The sequence below is a fragment of the Heptranchias perlo genome, chromosome 15, assembly GCF_035084215.1.
Source record: "Heptranchias perlo isolate sHepPer1 chromosome 15, sHepPer1.hap1, whole genome shotgun sequence".
Taxonomy (NCBI): Eukaryota; Metazoa; Chordata; class Chondrichthyes; order Hexanchiformes; family Hexanchidae; genus Heptranchias; species Heptranchias perlo.
The window spans coordinates 54,530,059-54,553,250 of NC_090339.1; the positions used below are offsets into that span (position 1 = coordinate 54,530,059).

Genomic DNA, 23,192 nt, shown 5'->3' on the forward strand with positions numbered 1-23,192 from the left:
AAATACAGTCACTCAGACAGTTCAGTGGCAGAGTTTGATATGTAACTGTAAGGCCAGAAGTGGGACACTGAAATTTCGCTTGCCGCCATTTTGTTGGTCAGGCAAATACATCATGGGATCAACGTGAGCAGGAACGCCATGGTTACGTAAGAATCACGTGCCAAGTGGTGCTTAGGGGTTAATGGTGGGACTGACTTCTACAACCACCATTTACATTGGTGTTCAGAAAAATCAGGCAAGGGGGGGAAAGAAAAATCACACTATATAAACAGGTGACGAATATCACAGGAAATGTTACGGGATGTCACACCTCGATAAATCATTTACCTCACAGAGGTATTATGGATGAAACACTGTACACAGAATGCTGAGACAGTTTGTGATATACAATGACAACTACACATTTTCTAACACGCATTTAATGTTTAAATATTTATTATACATATAATAGACACATAATTTAAAGCCTCATTAAAAATGGAGAACATTATAAGAAGAATTCCTATCTTTGGCCTCATTAAGAATATAAAAGGGGTTAACTCGAAGGATTATAATCTAAATGTAATATTGGATACATTTCTATGTTATTACAGTACATAATTCCTTTATTGCTTAAGAAGGTGAAACTCTGACCGATCACATGGTCTGCACGGGCTACGATGTTCTAAAGAAATCTGTGATTTCATACTTATTCCTGTTACACCAAGAAAGGGGAGACTAAATTGAGCGATTCAAGTTTGTGCAATGAAGTGAATGGGACGTGACCTGATGAGAGTTACTCAGTAATACTAACTGGTGTGAATACTTGCTCATAAGTTAGGGCAGTGATTCAAAATGTAATCCTTCCATTCGTTAGCAACTCAATAAATTCCATAGAAATTGAGTTTGCTTTCAGACAGTGGAACTCTGCTGTGCAGAGAAACTACAAAGATCATCCACAGCAGCTAATTTCAGTCTCTCTCTCTACATCTTTTCTCACTGGACTATTTTGTTTTAGCATCGAACCCATCTGTAAACAAGAGTACTGGATACACGTGTTAGTGTACTCTCTCAGAATCTATGCAAATGTTAACTTCGTACACTGCGGGGGCAGAATGTACATGGTCACGCCTCCTAATCTCTCTTTCTTTGGCTCGGATGTCCATTTTCTCCGTGAAGTGCCTCGGGACATTTTTATATGTTAAAGACACAATGTAAATGCAAGTTTTTTTTTGTTGCCATACAAATAATTTTCGTGTCGCCTCGCACCTTATGTCTGTAGTGATGCTGCACCTTAAATGCCCATTCCATCATTTCTCATTACCAGCTACCTGTTCATGGGTGCAGTCAATACTGTGACATTGCCTGTCGTCAGAAAACAAGGTAAGTAAAAATGAAAACTAACTGGTATATTATCATGAGAAATGTCAGGTAATCGTAGGATGAGTTATTGAAGTTTGAGACTTAAAGGGCATTTCTTGTTAATATGGGGCTGGACCACTCATTCAATAACGGACCCAAATTACCTCAGTAACAGATACCACCTCTGTTATTCACCTTGGCGGCTAATTGATTGATACATCACACTAGGTGCGACATGAACAGGAGGAGTGCGTTGTCTTTGAAGTGAAAGGTTCTATTGGAGCCAAACGAAGGCTGTGCTTGAGGTAACAAGTGCCCTGTCACAGGCCTGTAAAGTCTCTTCCCTCAGCCCCACCATTTGTTGCCCAGAGTGGATTGGTTAGTCTCAAAGCTCTTTTCTCTGATCAGCCTCCTCAGTTCCTGGAGCTCCTCGGCCCGCAGACTCTGGTCCACTCCTGGGATAAGCTGATAGCTTAGAGGTGACACGATGTAGCCATTCTTGTACAGACAAGCCCGCTTGCAGAATTCGAACGTGCTGAACATCAGACCATAGTATGGAACGATCTGTGAATTAGGAGCAGTGGTTAAAACAAGCGGGCAAAAGATAAAGATTTAAAAATGAATAGGGCAGCTCTCCCCAAGTGTACTTGAGAGTCAAGCATGAGGACATTTTATATGGCTTTTCTTTTAGTGAGGGAGCTGTAATATCTAGCATATATATGTCTTCGCTACACTGAAGGGCATGGTACATCGGAGAGCAATGTGATGAGGAGCTGGTTCACTAAGAGTATCTCCTGGGATTATAAAGAGATTTCACGCAGGCTTAATTCAGATAAAGCTTTTGATCCATAGCTGTTTCTGTAGCAGCTGTAATTCAAAGGCCTTTTCCCACAGTTGCTACATTTATGTGAATTTTATAAAGCCCATGAGCATAATTCTCAGCCCCTAATCAGGACATCGCGACCCCTATGGTAAGTTCCAATATCTCTTATTAATAATAAAATGAACTACACAGAACAGCTTGATACTGTACGCTGGAAACAGATTTCAGATCATTGGACATTTGGACAGAGACTTGTAATGGTCCTAAATTTAGCTTCACGGGAAACACGGAGTGTATTGACCCAAATCCTGTTCACAGGACTTTTGGGTGTTTTTGTCTGAAAATTCAATTTGCTCCATTAGGTTTTCCAGATGTCTTAACAATTGGAACCAAGTCAATTCCCAATGCTGGGACTTCGCCATATGACATTTGTGTGTCCACATTACATCCACACAGGTTCCATACATTTGCTAGAATTTTACATTTGTTCAGTCCTAGTTTCTCGAATATTACAGTTAACTCTTTCCAACGTAAGAATAACATCTTTCTTTTCCCAATAAATCATTCCCTCTCCACATCTTCCTCTTTTAGTTCCTCTATTATGGTGCACCATTCATTAAGACACAACGGGGCTGGTTCTAACTTTGCCAAATCGGCGTTAAGGGGATGGTAGTGGCCTCAAAGTGGGGTCAGTAGACTTACGGCCGAGTCAACACCGACGCTCCAACCACCGCCATTTTTTAAAGGGCCTTTTCCTAGGTGGCCGGAGCGCCTGCCTGTTTCATACAGTCTGCCTCTTGATTATGCAGATCAGAGTCCCATGACATAGATAGGTCCTCGATTGCCGTTTACAGGGACAAGTGAGCAGAGCATGCGCCCCACAGGCTCTGTTCATGTGTCCTGGCGTCGAGTGGCCTAACCAGCGGTCCTTAAAGGGACCACTGCTGGCCGCTTTAAAAACGCCTCAGAAAAGTCCCTGGGTTATATTCTTGTGGAGGCAGGAAGAGCAGGAATGGTCCTCCCGGCTCCACAAAAAGACCGCGGGTCGCTCCCAGCCAGGGTTTGCCCCCCCACCCTGCTCTCCACATTCACCATCCGGACCTACCCGTGGGCCAGCTTGGTATTCCGAGCTGCCCGATGCTGCCCACAGCCAGTTTGATTCAGCGGGTTGCCCGTTCGGGGAGTGCAGCTCAAAACGGCTCGGGGTCTCCTCCTCACCGATGGGCGGAAGGCTAGAATGCTCCAGCAGTCAGCCACCGAAAAGTGAAAATCGACCCCAATGCCTGCCTGACAGCCGTGTCACTCTCAAGATGATCGCTAGAATGCACACACGAGTATCCCTGGACGAGACATACACCAGGCCAGAATTTGCTGTCAAAATAACAGTGAGGATAATGGCGCCCGCTGATATTTATGCGTAAATGGCACAGCAACTTCAGGCGAGGGGCAGATGCGCGGTTAAATGGGACTATCCAAAAGTTGCTCTCTGAGTTGCGCCACTTCACCATCAGCTTTGCGAAAACGGCATCTCACCGTCTGCCTCACCATTGACATGCATCGAATGTCGTGAAGTCGCTGTATTTGCGCGGTAGATACGAACGCTGCAGATATTTAGGGCTAGTAATTAGTAGCGTAAGTACACTTTTAACAATGTGATAATTGTTAATTACTGCCAGTCAACCTCTCTGGCACCGAAAATTAACTATTACAAGCGTGGAGTCTCAGTCCTTCAGGTTTTGAATTTTTATGAGCGATTTTAAAAATGTCAAAGTTTTTTTATTTCTTCTTACTTTGCGCTTCTGACCCTTTTTTCTCTTCCGCTCGATCCTTCCGTTGTTTATTTCTCAATCCTTCAATCTGATTTATTATGGAGATACACTGTTGGTTTCCCTGTTCACTCAGGTCCCAGATGCCCTGTTTCCCTCGCTGCGCCGTTATCAGCTCGCACTTTCAACAACCTTGTGTGCAAAATCTTTTTGAGCTGAAGGGTGCAGGGGCAAGTCTAACTAACGGCAGACCCTGCCACAGCAAAGTCTGGCCCATTAAGTCCAAAGCTATTTTTACTTGGTGATAGATTTGGAAAAGGAGGTGCAACAAGACCTGGGTGTCCTTGTACACCAGTCGCTGAAAGCGAGCATTCAGGTGCAGCAAGCAGTTAGAAAGGAGAATGGTATGTTGGCCTTCATTGCAAGAGGATTTGAGTACAGGAGCAGGGATGTCTTACTGCAGTTATACAGGGCCTTGGTGAGACTACATCTGGAGTATTGTGTGCAGTTTTGGTTTCCTTATCTGAGGAAGGATGTCCTTGCCATGGAGGGAGCGCAACGAAGGTTTACCAGACTGATTCCTGGGATGGCAGGACTGACGTATGAGGAGAGATTGGGTCGACTAGGCCTATATTCACTAGAGTTTGCAAGAATGAGAGGTGATCTCATCGAAACATATAAAATTCTAACAGGACTAGACAGACTAGATGCAGGGAGGATGTTCCCGATGACTGGGGAGTCCAGAACCAGGGATCACAGTCTCAGGATATGGGGTATGCCATTTAGAACCGAGATGAGGAGAAATTTCTTCACTCAGAGGGTGGTGAGCCTGTGGAATTCTCTATCACAGAAAGCAGTGGATGCCAAGTCATTAGATGTATTCAAGAAGGAGATAGATATATTTCTTCATGCTAAAGGGATCAAGGGATATGGGGAAAAAGCGGGAACAGGGTACTGAGTTAGACGATCAGCCATGATCATTTTGAATGGCGGAGCAGGCCCGAAGGGCCGAATGGCCTACTCTTGCTCCTATTTTCTATGTTTCTATGTTTACTATTTGGGATTTTGGGATTTTTACTTGTGATTCGGAATTTGCATTCTGAGATTCAGACCTTTTTTTTTAATGAAAACCAGAAATCAGCGACCTTTCATACTTTGACTTTTTATCCCCCTCACACCCTCTGGGTAAGTGTTCATTCAGAGTCTCCACACACCAAGATTGGGCACTTACCACATGGGGAATCATAACCACTACATAGTATGGAATATTGAAGCACCAATGTTCTCAGGTCCAGGGACCTGTCCCTAAGATGGAGACTCTTGTAGGCGACACTAATAACTCCACTCTAATGAGCATATTTTAGATTTACGCTTTTATGCTCATCAAATCAAGGAATGTCAATGCTTGGGATTGGATGGTCTTCCTATTTTGGCTACCAATTGTCAGCACCAAGGACCCACAAGTCAAGTTATAGGACTGCCAGATGTAGACTGAAGCTTCCTATACTCTACCTTGCCAACAAATCCTAACCCAAACTTTCTGCACCAAAGTGAACCTTCCATTTCTTACACCATCCATCCCTCTCTGAGACCAATGATGTAACGGTAATGTGAATCAAATTAAATGTAGTTTTGTGCTGTGGGCCGGCATCCATTAAGAAGTGAGTTGATTAACATAATTTTTATTTAGGGGTCTTATAGCTGCCACCAATCTGTGCTGAGTTTGAGGCCTTAGCCAAGAGCCTAGGACCCAGAGGTAAAATGACCCACCGAGCCCTTGATTTTAAGCTTCACATAAACTGAACGGAAAACACAGCTTCAACATCAAGGAAGAGTTTGTCAACCCTTGAGCTCAGTTATTCTTGTTATTAACAACAATGTTCTACATTTTAGTCAAACTCAGTGGAAAGCTCATTTGGCTTCATTGCTGTTTGTCAGTAGCCCCATGTTACCTACTCTAATCGGAAGAAGTCTTGCAGTGATTTTTTAACCTTCTAATAGAAGTGGAGCCAATACAAACCGGTACTGACTTGACTGTGGCCTGAAACGGTCAATGTAAACCTCTCTCACTGCAGTGAATATTCAACTATTCTGGCAGTGGACTTCATACCAATATTGGTGTCCCAACACAGTGACCTTACTGTGGTTCAAGGGCCACCAATGCAGTCGTTCTTTTCTTTGAGTTTCTCACCACCCCCTTGCCTTCTCTCCTGAGGACATCGGCTGGTCTTTTCCATTTCTGTGCCTGCCAGCCTGTGAATTTTCACCCATTAATGCAAACAGGCTCGACGGGCTGCATGGCCGACTCCCGTTTCTATTAAAGTGAATAGGCGGAGAATCGCAGCCTGGCACGCCACAAAAACAGAAAGTCCCCAGCCACTGTTGCTGGCAACCCTTCAGTAACTCGCCCAAGTGTCTCCTCCTCATAAAAGTGTTGGCAAGCTATTCAACTCTTGTGGGCATCACAGCCAAGCACGATGCTTTCATCAGCGAACGTGCACTTTCCAGCAGGGGTCACTGGGCAGTGAACAAGAGAGGGAACCCTGGCTGATTATTTTCCCATCTCTGTAGTCCGGGAATGCAGTAGTGGCCACCTACTGCAGTGGTTGAGATCAGCTAACTCCAGGACTTAAATCTGGGATTGTCCTGATCTGTATGATTCAGTATTGCACTAAGTGATGCTTTTAGTGACTGAGCCATTGATGAAACCATCACCTCTTTTTAATGTATAGGGCCTTCATGGCCACAATCTTTTAGTGATGTTGATTGAGAGATACACCGGGGAGAACTCCCCTTCTCTTTTTCGAATAGGTCCGTGGGATTTTTTTTTTTTTACTTCCAGCTGAGCGGGGGCTTCGGTTTAATATCCTATCCGAAAGACGGCACCTCCAACGGTGCAGCACTCCCTCAGTGCTGCAGTCGAGTTCCAGCCTGGATTTTGTGCTCAAGTCTTTGGAGTGGGACTTGAACCCATGGAGTGGGACTTGAACCCATGACCTTCTGACTTAGAGGCGAAAGTGCGACCAACTGAGCCACGGCTGACTATTGTTCAGTAACCATCACCATGTAACCCCTTGGTGAAGTACAGTACTCAATTTATAATTTTTTTTTGGTCCTTTAACACCAATTATCTCCCCTCACCTTTACTTGTGACCGTGACAACTTCTGGCTGGGCTACAGTTCAATGGCCTCCTGTACCCTCCTGCACGTTATCCAGGTACCCATTATTTATGCGTGAGCATCGACAAAGAGTGTTGGCAGGATGTCCAACCATGGGTCATCTTGCAATGACCTACGTCCTTCTAGTAGGCGGTGCTGGATAGCCATCACGCCTGGGGAACACCTGCCTGGGGAACATTTTTCCCATCCTCAACTTGGGACCATTGAAACCAAGTGTAAAGGCTCTAGCACTATCACGGCTGAGGAAAGCTAACTCAGCACAGACTGGGGATTAAACATGGTATTAATTGTATCCATGTGATTTGTATCAAATAGTGTTAATTGTATTCAGGTGGTGGGTATCAATTGGGGACTCTCTTGTATCCGTTTATAGGAGGGAACTTATCTATGGGGTGCACAATGTGTAAGGCGGAACTTTGCGAATAAAGGCTTGGAAGCAACTGAATACCAGGCTCTAGTATTCTATCCTTCACCACCTGGCTATCCAACTTTTTACAGGGGCCTTCCTGGTCTATGTAACTCTGCTTCTCGCTGAACATATTGGCTGAATCATCAGAAGAAATAAATCTCAGAAAATTTAAATTATTTTTGCACAATACTCAAATTCCCCCCAATTGATTCTAAATTACTGATTTTTAAAAAAAAATTGATATTATTAATTACTGCTGTGAAATTTAAAGAGACAATAACTACAACAACAACTTGCATTTATATAGCGCCTTTAACGTAGTAAAACGTCTCCAGGCGCTTCACAAGAGTGTTATCAAACAAAATTTGACACTGAGCCACATAATGAGATATCACGACAGGTGACCAAAAGCTTGATCAAGGAGGTAGGTTTTAAGAAGCATCTTAAAGGAGGAGAGAGGTAGGGAGGTGGAGAGGTTTAAAGACAGGAGCCAATCTGTGTGACTCCAACAGGTATTAAATAATAGTTCAACGTGTACTGATACCAATTTAAAAAAATAACAAATTGTTTTTATGTCCAATAGACAGCTCTTCCTTTAGATAAAGAGCTGTTACGTTGTCTGTGGTGGTTGCATTGAGCACAGAGAAATTAAGGTCAATGTTAACATTTGCAACATAGCACAATACATACACTTCTCCAGCTGCCCATTCATCTAACAACTACTGGTTTTATAGACGGTTATCACCTTGAGTAGGTTAGCTGTGAGACCATTCCATAGGCTGAGAACACCTTTTGTCTTCACAATTTGCTTGAAACAATCCATGACACCAGTAAAATGGACATCAACACCTCCATAGTGGGGGAGCAGGGGACTCTGCGCCTACAACGAGAGAGAAGGTGTTCACACACGGAAACCAAAAACAATTAATGCGAGATTACCAAGAATGAACCCAGCAACAACTTGCATTTTTTGTAGCGCCTTTAACTTAGTAAAATGTCCCAAGGGGCTTCACAGGTGTGTAACCAGGCAAAAATTGACACTGAGCCAAAGAAGGAGATATTAGGACAGGGGACCAAAAGCTTGGTCAGAGAGGTAGGTTTTAAGGAGCGTCTTAAAGGAGAAGAGAGAGGATTAGGGAGGGAATAAGAACATAAGAACATATCCAGAGCTTAGGGCCTAGGCAGCTGTAGGCATGGCCGCCAATGGTGGGGCGATTAAAATCAGGGATGCGCAAGAGGCAAGAATTGGAAGAGCACAGAGATCTTGGAGGGTTGTAGGGCTGGAGGATGTTACAGGGATAGGGAGGGGCGAGGCCATGGAGGGATTTGAACATGAGGATAAGCATTTTAAAACTGAGGCATTGCCAGACTAGGAGCCAATGTAGGTCAGCGAACACAGGGGTGATGGGAGAACGGGACTTGGTCTGAGTTGGGATACGGGCAGCAGAGTTTTGAATAAGCTGAAATTTATGGAGGGTGGAAGAAGGGAGGCTGGTCAAGAGAGCATTGGAATAGTCGAGTCTGGAGGTGACAAAAGCATGGATGAGGGTTTCAGCAGCAAATAGGCTGAGGCAGGGGTGCAGACGGGCGAAAGTGAATGATTTCTTGACCTGACTGAGGTAGGCGATTGAATTATTTATGCTTCGTCCATATCAGTAATCAGAGTGAGTCAGATGGAAATTATTCTGGTTATTAAGGCTGATTAAATTACAATTATAGTGCAAGGACAGCGCAGTGAGAGATCACAGGCTTGTATCACTTTAGTGCATAATTAGTAATGAATGGGAGTCAACTTGATGCACAATTCATCTCCTATTTACCAGTGACTCAGCACCATCATGCAACCCAGCAATGAGGCAAGTCTCAATTAAACTGGTACTGGTTCAGCGTACTTAATCTGCCTGCTGCCTTTGAGACGATAGATTTCAGGTACGATTTGACCTTCAAAGTACAATCAGGACACCCGAGTGAAGGAAGTGCCTTGAGCTTGGAACCACATCCTCCTGTTTAGGAGCTGGTGATGAAATGCTTTAGCTACATGTCTCCATCTACGTCGAGTTTTCATTTACTGCAAACTCAGCAAGTGATTAATTTGTAAAAATGTTGAGTAAGCTGCCTTATATAAAAAAAAACAAGCCATCTGAAAAGGCTAACGACAGAGCAATGGCCAACAGTGCTGACTGGTGGACACAGCTGGGAACAGCACACACAAAACAGAGATAGCACAAGGAATTCACACTGAAAACCTTGATGGCAATTAGAAGATGAAGAGTGAGTGTAAAGAAACGTGAGTTGTCAGAGTTACCCTGGTGACCTAGTGAGTAAATGTACAAAGCCATATGGTCTAGATAGACGGTTCCAGGTTCAATCTTTTGGATGTGCTTAATTAGCTGATTTCAGCCAGGGCAGCAGAGGAGGCGTTAAATTGACCTCGATACCTTTGGACTAGGGAAGGGAACACAAATTAGCCATGGTCCCTAGTCCTCTAGTCCTTATCCGCTGGAAAGTATATGTGGATGGATGTCAGGTGAAGAGAGGATTGGACTCTGCTGCGATGCCTTTCATAGTAGAATGGCCTCCCAGCATTCACTGTCTAGATAAACACATTAACCAGTCACTGACAAGGTACCGAAGGCTGCCATCACACGATTAGCTGTAATAGTTCATGTCTATAAAAGAGGGCAGGAAATGAGAGGGGTAGAAAGACCAGCTATAGTGTTAAAATGAAACAGCATGCCAGCATTCAAATGTTAAAAAGTGAACCGTGGTTTGCTGAGCCTTGAGAACAATGGTTCTGTTTTTGGGGCTTTGCCACCTGGAAAGCCTTCAGCTTCAGCCAGCTCGACCTCCTCAACTCCAGGAGTTGGTCACTTTGCAGGGTTAGGGTCCCGACTGCTGATCAGAATCTAGTGACTCCTGCTGGAGGGTGCATATTGGGTGAGGACAGGACAGGCTCAGATTTCCCCCCTCCCCCACCCTCCATGTTGAATAACCTGCTGACGCTCGCTGTCTAGTCTCACACACAAAGTTGGCAGTGCATCTGTGCCTATTCATCAACTGACAGCAAGTGGGGTAGTCGGGAGAGGCACCCCAATGCAATAAACTGGATCGCCAGGTGGTGAAGGATAGAACACTAGAGCCTGGTCTTCAGTTGCTTCCAAGCCTTTATTCACAGAGATCACCTTACACATCATGCACCCCCTAGATAAGCTCTCATATAGATGGATACACTCAGAGGGTTGTGAATCTTTGGAATTCTCTACCCCAGAGGGCTGTGGATGCTGAGTCGTTGAGTATATTCAAGGCTGGGATAGATAGATTTTTGGACTCTAGGGGGAATCAAGGGGTATGGGGATCGGGCAGGAAAGTGGAGTTGAGGTTGAAGATCAGCCATGATCTGATTGAATGGCGGAGCAGGCTCGAGGGGCCGAGTGGCCTACTCCTGCTCCTATTTCTTATGTTCTAAGAGAGTCTCCAATTGATAAGCACTACCTGAATACCACCTGAATTAACACTAATTGATATAAATCATATAGATACAATTAACACCCAACAAGAGCCGATACCTTCTGGAGGACAGGAGAGGGGAGAAAACTGGGGTGGGAAACAAAAAGATTTTTTTTTTAAAAAAAGAGAAATCTTGGCCAGCTTCATCGGTCTGATCTGATGGATTCAAATGGCTGCAGACCTCAATGGTCGGAGCACTAGTCTTGTAAACCAGGGGTGGTGAATTCAAACCTCACTGCAGCCCAGGATTTCTGAAAGTCAGTGATAACTTTAGCAAGGGATCAATGTGTTTTGTTGTGCTTGGTATTTAGAATTTAAAAAAAATTCATTCTCAGGGATGTGAGCGTTGCTGGCAAGGCTGGCATTTATTGCCCATCCCTAGTTACCCTGAGGTGGTGGGCCTTCTTCTTGAACCCCTAGTAGCGGTTTAATACAACTGAGTGGTTTGCTAGGTTGTTTCAGAGGGCAGTTAAGAGTCAACCACGTTGGGACTGGAGTCACATATAGGCCAGACCGGGTGAAGACGGCAGGTTTCCTCCTGTAAAGGACATTACTGAGCCAATTGGATTTTCATGACAATCCAACAGCTTCATGGTCACTTTTACTGATGAAAGCTTTTATTTCCAGATTTTTTGAAATTCTCCAACTGCCATAGTGGAATTTGAACTCATGTTCTCTGGATTATTAGTCCAGGCCTCCAGGTTAACAGTCCAGTAACATAACCACCACACTACCGTACCTTGTGTAAATAGAATATTATTGGGCTAAATGCTGTGATCGTTGGATGCTGCAGTGGGGGTAGTTTAGGGTTTTTCTGCATGAATGAACTAAAATGGGATGAATGGCTTTCCTCATTCATAACTATCTTGTGATCCTGATCAATGGCACCACATGCCAATTGATCAGAATGTGGCACTGAGAGCAACTGAATCCCCCAGACCCGGCCTGTAGCAGGGAGGGTGCTGGGGAAAAAACAAAACTTCTAAACTTGTGAAAAATTATATGGAAAGGATTGTTGGAGCGAAACTCTGTTTCATTGTTCATAAATAAATTCATAGGGCTTTTCTCATGTTGTTTATAAGCACAGCTCAGATCAGCACTCACATTTCTCATGTATTACACAGTATTTACAGCACAGAAACAGGCCATTGAACCCAACTGGTCTATGCCGGTGTTTATGCTCCACACGAGCCTCCTCCCACCCCTCTTCATCTAACTCTATCAACATATCCTTCTATTCCTTTCTCCCTCATGTACTTATCTAGCTTCCCCTTAAATGTAAATACGTTATTTGCCTCAACCACTCCACATGGTAACGAGTTCCACATTCTCACCACTCTCTGAATAAAGAAGTTTCTCGTGAATTCCCTATTGGATTTATAGCGCCTAGTTTTGGACTCTCCCACATGTGGAAACATCTTCTCTATGTCTACCCTATCGAACCCCATCATAATTTTAAAGACCTCTATCCGGTCACCCCTCAGCCTTCTCTTTTCTAGAGAAAAGAGCCCCAGCCTGTTCAGTCTTTCCTGATGGTTATAACCTCTCAGTTCTGGTATCATCCTTGTAGATCTTTTTTGCACTTTCTCCAGTGCCTCTATGACCTTTTCGTAATGTGGAGACCAGAATTGTGCCCAGTACTCCAAGTGTAGTCTAATCAAGGTTCTATATAAGTGTATAAGCACAACTCAGATCAGCACTCACCTGCATCTTTCGTTTTACAGTTTCAAAGGGGAAGGAGAGAGTCTGAGCAACACCAACTGCTAGACAGCCATTCGCAAAATTCTGGAGAGGTGTGAGTTTCGCACTGGGCATATTCCAGAGCTTATCCAGATTGATATAGACCAAAAAGGAACCTGCAGAAAAGGGTACTGCTCCTGGAAAAGGAAATACAGGAATTCTGAGACCAAAATAAATGATCAGTTATGAAAGAAACACTCCTTGGTCTGTAGCATGATGTTGAGGCTCTGTGCTGAAATCAGTTTAGTATTTATATCCAAGTGGATGGATGTTGCCCTGTTTGTACTGGCCGATAGATCTCTACACACTTGATTCACTTGTTTATTTGTTTTAGTCTAGGGTGGAATATTTTATGGCAGCAGTCTGTCAGTAAATGGTACCAATGGATAACCAACCAACACATCACCAACTATGGATGGGGAAGCAATGAACAAGAGAAGGACGAATACGCCTGCAAGAATTCAGGTGGCATGTTTCATTCCAATTTATAAAGAAAAGAAAGAACTTGCATTTATATAGCGCCTTTCATGACCTCAGAACGTCCCAAAGTGCTTTACAGCCAATGAAATACTTTTGATGTGTATTCACTGTTGTAATGTAGGAAACACGGCAGCCAATTTACACACTGCAAGGTCCCACAAACAGCAATGTGATAATGACCAGATAATCTGATTTAGTGATTTTGGTTGAAGGATTAATGTTAGCCAGGACACCGTGGAGAACTCCCCTGCTCTTCTTCAGATAGTGTCATGGGATCATAACCTGAGAGAGCAGACGGAGCCTCAGTTTAATGTCTCACCCGAAAGACGGCATCGCTGGCAGTGCAGCGCTCCTTCAGTACTGCACTGGAATTCAGTCAGCCTAGATTATGTGCTCAAGTCTCTGGAGTGCGACTTGAATCCACAACCTTCTGACTCAGAGGTAAGATTGCTACCCACTGAGCCACGGCTGACACCAACATCTTTGGGAGAGGAGAAAATTGATGAATCTCCTCAGAAAAAATAAGTTTCTAGATCATTAAAAATGGCCCACTCTAAATAAAATACTCATACAGAACCTTTCGCTTGAGCATCCAAGTCATTATATAAACACTACAGCTGTGTTCAGTGTTAGTGTACGTTTAATCAATTAAACAACTGGCGCCAGTGTCAGGGTATAATGCTTCAAGCAGCCTGCCAACATGCACAGTTCCCCTTCTGTGCTCTGGATCAAGGTTTGTGGAGTCCTGCTGTGTAGCATATACTGGAAGAGAAGGGAAGTGAAATCTCAGTCACAACACCATCTGCTGGTAACTACAGATAATGCCACAGGCCTGCTTTGGTTTTTAAACTCCGCTTTGTTGTGATTTATTTTTTCCAAATTCCCTTTTCTTTTTAACATGTGCTCACAAATTCTCTCTCCCACTCTCAAGTTCCCTCCAACTCATTCACCACCTCACACATTATGTATTACCAAGCCTCCGCCAGAAATATTCTTGAGCTACAACAACAACTTGCATTTATATAATGTAGTAAAATGTCCCAAGGCGCTTCACAAGAGTGTAATTAGACAAAAACTGACCGAGCCAAAGGAGACATTAGGACAGGTGACCAAATGCTTGGTGGAAGAGGTAGGCTTTAAGCAGCGTCTTAAAGGAGGGGAGAGAGATGGAGACACAAAAGGCATCAAGGGGTATGGGGAGAGTGCAGGAATATGGTATTGAGATAGAGGATCAGCCATGATCATATTGAATGGCGGAGCAGGCTCGAAGGGCCGAATGGCCTACTCCTGCTCCTATTTTCTATGTTTCTATGAGATGCGGAGAGGTTTGGGGGGGGTGGGATTTCCAGATCTTGGGGCCTAGACAGCTGAAGGTGGGGTGAAGGAAGTAGGGGATGCACAAGAGGCCAGAGTTGAAGGAATGCAGAGTTCTCAGAGGGTTGCAGGGCTGGAGGAGGTTACAAATTGCTGTTTGTGGGACCTTGCTGTGCACAAATTGGCCGTCGTGTTTCCTACAATTACAATAGTGACTACATTTCAAAAGTACTTAATTGGCTGTAAAGCATTTTGGGACGTCCTGAGGTCATGAAAGGCGCTATATAAATGCATGTTCTTCCTTTAAAAAAAAGACATGATTGTTATTACAGCAACAGAACTAAATTGGTAATGTCAACGGATGCAGAAAAATATAGAATACAAAATTCTCGAGACACTGGCCTAATTTTAACCCGGAGCCGGGACAGTGAGAGGGGCAGAATTTGTGATGGGAAACCCAGAAATATGGGTTTCCCCAGACGTCCATACGATTTTGGCGTAAGGACGTCTTTTATTTTTTTTTGTTGGTTTCCCACCTGACAGGCCAGCCAGATTGACAGGCTGGCCGTCAGTCAGACGGGAGAAGAGCCAGGAAGCAGATGCGAGCAGGTAAGTCTTAGATGGGGGTGGGGGGGTGGGTTGGTCATTGGTGGGGTCCAGTCATCGGGGGTCGGGAGTTATCGGGGGTCAGTCATCGGGGGGGGGGGGGGGGGTGGGGGGTCGGGAGTCATTGGGGGTTGGGTGCCATCGGGGGTCTGGAGTCATCGGGGGAGGGGGTGGTCGGTCATCAGAGGACGGGCGTCGTTGGAGGGGGGGATCAGTCATCGGGGTCGGGAGTCATTGCGAGTCTGTCATCGGGGGTCGCACATCAGGGTGGTGGTCATCGGGGGGGAATCGGAGATCATGGGGGCGGTCAGAGATCGTGGGGGGGGGGCGGTGGTTCGCTGCAGGTACGCTTGTTGGACCTGGGGGAAGCACTCCTGCTCCTCCGGGCCCACAAGCTATAAGGGCACTTACCTGCAGTTTCAGGCCTGCTCGCCTCCTCTCACATGGCGTGAAGTAGAAGGCCCGGGAATCCCGACCCCCAGGGGGAAAAAGTAAAAAAGCTGTAAAAATGGAGGCCTGTGGCCTCCTTGAAAGCTTTCACTGACCGATCCGCCTCCTGAGAGCAGGTTGGTCACCCACCCCTTGACCTGCCTCCGTTAAACCAGAAGTGGGCGGGTTGGGGTTGGGGTTTAGTTTTTTTTTTACAATTTTTACCTTCCCACCCGCCCCCAACTCACCTGTTCGTAGGGTTAAAATTTAGGTCACTGTGCTTCTGACCCAAGTACCCAAATTCTGGTGACCTGACGGGCTCCCAGGGACCCCCTCAAGTCCAATGTACCAGTTTGAAAACTCAGGTATTAAATGTGCACGGAACCAGGAAATTTGATAATAGGACAGTAATCCCATAATAGGCCAAAGCCAATCCTAATGAAACCCCTACATAAAGCAGGTTTTGCTGTTTTCTCACCCATTTCATTTTTCTACCTTTATTTTTATCCCACTTATTTCCAACTTTTTTCCTCCTCTTCGAGTCCCCACTCTCCCCTTCCCCCGGGCCAAGCTCTGACTGAGAATCCAAACATGCGGCCTGTGAATGCCCAATTGTAACCAGCTGTGAAAAGCTCCTTCAAGGGAAGGGTGGAAGGCTGGCACCATGAAAGCCCAGTTAACCTTTTCTCCAATTTTCCCTTTCTCCTTGTGGAGAGGAGCTCTTTTCAAGCTTGGTCTTCCTCATCATGAACCCATGTCCCCGCACCCAGGGGGTGGGGTTTGTTAGTACATCAGCTACGTTACCCTTCCACCTTCCTTCTTTCGATTACTCCATTTCCCCACCCTCTTTTCTCATCAATTTTCACCCCTGCTCATCTCCTTTCCTGGACACTGGTCACCTTGCCCAAGTGACCATTATTCACATACGAGTGTTGGCAGTGAGGGTCGGCCGGCATTATGTAGGGGAGGGGTCATCCAAGTCAAACCCAATCCTGTCCTCGCCTGAACGCATCAGGGATTGACAGATAACGATTGAGAGTGAGAGCCTCAGCTGATTTTCCTCCCTCTAACTCAGATTAATAAGGCCAACTGTAGTGTTCTTAACCTCACCCTGCCAAGGATCAGCTAACTTAGAAGTACTTACAGTCTGTCTGATGACTTAAGTATTTACAGCAACAACTCTCCTGCTCCAAAACAAACCTACGAAAGAAAGGACATTTCTTTCTGTACCAACGTTTTTGCCTACCTACCCAGTATTGTTACCGAAGACCCTCGGTAAAGTGCTGAGAATCCCTCCTTGGTGTAGATGGTGTGGAAAGTGTGGACAATTCCTCTGTAGGTGGGATCTGCGCTGTTCTGAACAATCAGGCGGGTCTCAATTAGCTCTGTTGGGTAAGTCAGGACAGCAGCCATGATCCCAGCCAGGCTCCCTGCCACAACGGCACTCCAATGGGAGATGTGACCAAAGTCATCCATGAACAGGCTTACAAACCTGGGCAACAAACAGACAACATCTCAAAAGAGGATCCTGGTAACTGATGTCACTTTACAGCTTGGAAAACTGATCTGCCTAAAAATCTGGACCAGCAATAGTTAATGACAGCATAAAAATTCTGTTACTAGAATGGTACCGGGGATGCAGGACCTCAGTTACGTGGAGAGACTGGAGAAGCTGGGGCTGTTCTCCTTAGAGCAGAGAAAGTTAAGGGAGATTTGATAGAGGCGTTCAAAATCATGAACGGTTTTGATAGAGTAAATAAGGAGAAACTGTTTCCAGTGGCAGAAGGATCAGTAACCAGAGGATACAGATTTAAGGTGATCGGTAAAAGAATCAGAGGGGAGAGGAGGAGAATTTTTTTTACGCAGCGAGTTGTTATGATCTGGAATGCACGGCCTGAAAGGGTGGTGGAAGCAGATTCAATAGTAACTTTCAAAAGGGAATTGGGTAAACACTTGATGGGGAAAAAAATTGCAGGGCTATGGGGAAAGAGCAAGGGAATGGGACTAATTGGAAAGCTCTTTCAAAGAGCCAGCACAGGCACGATGGATCAAATGGCCTCCTTCTATGCTGTAAGATTCTATGAATTGTATCTTTAAAAGAGGGTAGCCAGTTCACAAAACTCCTGTTTGAGGCACATTCAATGAATCATCTCTCCTGGATGGTTTGCCTCATTTGATGTCATAACAGCTCGCTGTGTAAAAAAATGTCTCCTCATCTCCAGTTATTCCCGACGCCAATGTTTAATTCCCATTACTTATATTTGTCTAAAGTCATAGAAAAAATATAATAGACATTTTTCCTATTTGATGCATGACAAAGCTCTGCTTCCATATTGGTCTAGATTTTCTACAAGTGGCAGTTTATCACACAACAGAATGCAACACACAGGAAGAGACATAAAATGGATAGGTACAATCACATAGCCTGTTTTTTTCCTCCAAAACAATCCACTGCTAGTAGGAGCTGTTTCTCTCACTCGTCCTGTCAATTGTGTTTGAGAGGGTACCACAATTCAGTCTTAGAGTTTTCAAACGTGTGTGTGTGTGTGTGTGTGTGTGTGTGTGTTCGTTCCTGTCCTAACTTTCAGCCATGGCTATAGTGGGGAAACACAGAACTATCACTGCAGGAACTTGATGACATTATAGATCCAATCAGGTCTGGGGATCATGGTTTGCTTTGTAGGAGGAGTCAGGGTGGTTGCCTTTCATGGTGGAAGTGCCTATTCCATTGCCAATATTTTAAATGCCAAGTCGATAACCTTTATCAAACTGAGTATTGGCAACAACAACTTGCATTTATATAGCGCCTTTAACGTAGTAAAATGTCCCAAGGCGCTTCACAGGAGCTTTATCAGACAAAACTTGACACTGAGCCAAATAAGGAGATACTAGAACAGGTGACCAAAAGCTTGGTCAAAGAAGTAGGTTTTAAGGAGCAACTTAAAGGAGAAGAGAGAGTTAACGAGGAGGAGAGGTTTAGGGATGGAATTCTAAAGCTTAGGGCCTAGGCAGCTGAAGGCACGTCCACCAATAGCAGAGTAAAGAAAATTGGGGATGCGCAAGAGATCAGAATTGGAGGAGCACAGAGTTCTCAGAGGGTTGTAGGGTTGGAGGAGGTTACAGAGCTAGGGAGAGGTGAGGCCATGGAGTGATTTGAACACAAGGATGAGAATTTTGAATTGGCGCCGCTCTTTTTGGAGACCCAGGTGGCAGAACGGAAAGGGGCAAAGCTGGATAGGGAGGTTCCAAAGAGCAATCTTGTTAGGGTTTCCAAAATCCTACGGCTAATCAAAAGTGTCAATTCTCCATTGCCCAGTATTTCAGCCGCTAAACACAAATATTCATCCAAAATATTTTTTTATTTATGGTATATCGGAAATGGAAAACCTAGTGGCTGTACAATTTTGGAAGGGAAGCCCTTTGTTTCCACTGCGATTTCTCGGCCACAAGACTTTGCACACTGGTTACATCAGGAGTTCCGCAACAATGGAACAATTTGTTAGTTTTTCATTTCACTGGGTCTGTCTTGTACTGTTATGTCATCTGACTGGTTTTCCACTAGTGATATGATTCAATTGTTACTGACACAAGGCTTTACCAGAATGAGAACCTAGAACTTCAACTAGAATCCACCACTCCAGTGATGCAGACAGTCTTAAGTTATCTACCATTAATCAAAGCATAGTTTAACAGGGCCTTGTTATTACAAACTATACGTTTAAAGAGACTGCATGCGGTGGAGCAGGGTACAAACTGGTCTAGTTTTCGCTTTCTATTTATAGTTCCTGCTATTGCACGGTGCAAGAATGAAAATAGAAGATACTCAATTGTACTATCCAGGAAATTGTATAAAAAGTGAAAATTGCAAATGTTCAATCAAAAAGGAGCTGAAAGGTGCTGCTTTTTACTCTAATATTAGGACCTGTGGGAATTCGTTTTTTTATTGTAAGATATTAAAATAATATTGAAAACTGTTCATAAACCAATAGCAGAGAGATGTCAAATACACACACAGTGGTTGATTTTATGTTGTTTTGGAAACCAAGTTACTATGTAGCAAACATATCCCACTCACAATCAGTAACAGCAGAGTTAAAACAGGACAAATGTATACGCTAATTTTAACTACAACAGTTAAATGTAGACCCATTCATTCTCTGTAGTTATTCCTTCCTTTCCTGAAAACTGACTCTTCCTGGGGTTCCATGGGAACCATCACTCCTCCAGTACCTCATCATTCTTCATGCGAACCTAGACACAAGTGTCACCTGGATATTTGACCATGGAGGGCATTTCAGCTGAGCACAATCTTGTCCTACCCCACAAATGCTCTATACTAACCGGTGACTCCTGCTTACTCAGGAGCATGATCCCTCCCATCGTGGAATGTTACAGCATAGAAGGAGGCCATTCAGTCCATCATGTCTGTCGGCTCCTCGAAAGACAATTACTCCCACTCCCTGCTCTTTGCCCGTAGCCCTGAAAATTTCTCCTTGCTTTATATTTTTGGTTCTTAAAGCAAACCCCAAATTTATCTACGAGGTATTTTTTAAAAAGATTGTTTTTAAATAGATTCCTTTAAATTAAACTCCAGAAGTTGAACTATTTCCAGGACTGATACCAGGAAATTCTTCTTCACACAAAGAGTAATTGACATGTGGAATAAACTTCTAGATAGAGTAGTATAGGCAAAAATCCTGGAATCGTTTAAGAAATAATTGGATGTTAAAACGATTTGATAGGGTAGATGTGGAGAAACTATTTCCTCAGCTGGGGGAATAATCTTAAAATTAGAGCCGGGCCAAATAGGAGTGAAATCAAAGGGTAATAGAAATTTAGAACTCTCTTCCCCAAAAGGCTGTGGACCAATTGGAGCTTTCAAGACTGAGGTCAATAGATTTTTGTGAGGTAAGGGTATCAAGGGACATGGAGCAAAGGCGGGTAAATGGAGTTGAGGTACAGATCAGCCATGATCTAATTGAATAGTAGAGCAGGCTCGAAGGGCTGAATGGCCTACTCCTGTTCCTAATGTAATTATGCAATTCCACCGGAGTGCTGACTGGCACGTGACATTTTATTATAAGAACAGGAAACGTACAGCAGGTGTGTCAGCATCTGTAAAAAGACAGGTCAATGTTTGGGAATATACCTTTTCTGCACTCGAAACTTTAACCCTTCCCTTCCCTTCTTCCACGGGTCTGTTGCATATTTCCAGCATTTATGCCAGATTTATTTGCTAATGTACCATCACACCCGGAAGCTGAACCCTTCTCATTACAGCACGTCAGTATCTGCTGAGTGACACCTAGCCTGGGATTGGACGCAGACAAAGGCGTGATCGCTGAGTCCCAAACAGAAAGTCAATGAACGGACTTAACCTCAGCTCCCAATCTGAGCAACAGCCTAAAAATAAAGAGAATCGCCCTCTCCCAAACTTTCCCCCTTTACTTAAAACCTTTTATTAAACATTGTTTCTAAAAGTTGTACAAAATGCAAAGTATCCGATTGGATCAATATGTCAATTGAAAACATGCAAAATTCCCCAATTTTAGCCCAGTATATTTCCTGACCATTTTGAAGTGAAATGTACAAGCAGTTTACGGTCATGTCTCTTACTTGTTGTAAGCGGAAAGTTGTACGGCGCTGTAAGGGAAGAGCCGCACACAGGCTATGCAATTCCCCTTCCACAGAGCCCGCAGCCCCTCAGCCTCGTAAAGCAGCTGGAAAGTGCCCAGGAATCCCCTCTTGGTGTGGAAGGTCCCCACTTGGCTCAACACCTTGATAACGTCCAGCGGGCAGGTGAGAGTGCGGCTGAAGACCCCGGCCATGCCTCCGCATCCCAGGCTTTGGCAGTAGGTTATCCTGGAGTCCCGTTTGCCCACCGCCATCCTCCCCCTCTCTCTCTCTCTTCCCCGGGGGAGGAGGAAGGGAATGCGAGCGAAGGTCGCCTCCCGGCTGCTGGGACCTGCAAAGTAGTGGGGAGAAGAGACGCTGGAAGCGATCGGCCGGCGACGTACAGCTTTGTCGGAGGCGGCTTAATTTTGTTGGATCAGGAAGCAGGACGGTGACGAAGGGCGATGGGGCTGGACTTCGGTGCCCGGTGACAGATTTAAAGCTCGACTCAATGCATTTTTAAAAATGTTTTTTTTTTGTCGTTTTAAAAAAAAAACCAATCCTGATCCGATCTTCATGCATTTGCTGCCGACGTGTTTCCTGAACACGGTAAAATGGTGACTCTTTGCAAGTTTGCTTGTTACTGTCTACAGACCGAACTATCTCAGCTGGGCCATCACATCAACAAAAAAATCCGAGCGTTGCTCAGACGTTTGCATTACGTGCTTAGCCTGAACATCCTGTAAAGCCATCACCCAACTCTGTAACTAGTAAGGAAAGTGAGCTTCGTTCTATGTAAATGGCTCCAGACATCTTCAAATATAGGGAACGATTCGAGGTACAGGTGGTGTGATCACGTCCAGATGAGATAACCTCATCCATGGTGTAATGCAACTTTCAATTTTATCGCTTCCCATCTCCCAGTGCACTGAATTTAAAACCCTCATCCTTGTTTACAAGTGTTAACCTTGGCTCAATTGGTAGCACTCTTGCCCACTGAGGCAGAAGGTCATGGGTTCATGGTCCCATCAAGAGACTTGAGTACATAATCTAGGCTGAGGCTCCAGGCGAGTGCTGTACTGTTGGAGGTACCGTCTTTCCCATGGCACAATTTTGATGAAGAGCTAGGGAATTCTCCCTGGTGTCCTGGCTAATATTTATCCCTCAACCAACATCACTAAAACAGATGAACTGATCATTATCTCATTGCTGTTTGAGGGACCTTGCTGTGCGCAAATTGGCTGCCGCGTTTCCTACATTACAACAGTGATTACATTCCTAAAAAAGTGCTTTGGGATGCCCTGAGGTCGTGAAAGGTGCTATATAAATGCAAGTCTTTCTTTTTTCTACTGATGCTGACTTTGATGCTGAAAAATTACATTTGAGATTGATTTTTTTATTTGTTCATGGGATGTGGGCATCGCTGGCGAGGCCAGCATTTATTGCCCATCCCTTGGTCACATCTCTGATGGGACTGAGTCAGTCTTTACACTTCTATGTGTCAACTGGCTGAAAACTGGTCTGTGGGGAGGATTTTCAAACAATCAGAGACCATTTTTTGGATGTTGCTTGTAACTCTCAAATAAATGGTCTAGGGAGGAAGAGAAAATAAGTAAAGAAAATATTTAAAACTATTTGACCTCGTCCTCACCAATCCACCTGTCGCAAATGCATCTGTCCATGAGAGTATTGGTAGGAGTGACCACCGCACAGTCCTCGTGGAGACAAAGTCCCGTCTTCGCACTGAGGACTCCATCCAACGTGTTGTGTGGCACTACCACCGTGCTAAATGGGATAGATTCAGCACAGATCTAGCAGTTCAAAACTGGGCATCCATGAGGTGCTGTGGGCCATCAGCAGCAGCAGAATTGTATTCCAGCACAATCTGTAACCTCATGGCCTGGCATATTCCTCACTCTACCATTATCAACAAGCCAGGAGATCAACCCTGGTTCAATGAGGAGTGTAGAAGAGCATGCCAGGA

General features: G+C 44.6%; 1 protein-coding gene across 1 annotated transcript; it reads right to left on the reverse strand.

The window, feature by feature from the left end:
* Positions 1 to 416: 416 nt before the first annotated feature.
* Positions 417 to 21,726, reverse strand: slc25a43 (solute carrier family 25 member 43). The gene is made up of 5 exons (XM_067997259.1): positions 21,212 to 21,726; positions 16,846 to 17,087; positions 12,731 to 12,903; positions 8,265 to 8,399; positions 417 to 1,905 (listed from the first exon to the last, which is right to left on the reverse strand). The coding sequence occupies exons 1-5, from the start codon at positions 21,481 to 21,483 to the stop codon at positions 1,687 to 1,689; spliced, it is 1,041 nt and encodes a 346-aa protein (XP_067853360.1). The 5' UTR covers positions 21,484 to 21,726; the 3' UTR covers positions 417 to 1,686.
* Between the last annotated feature and the right edge of the window lie 1,466 nt (positions 21,727 to 23,192).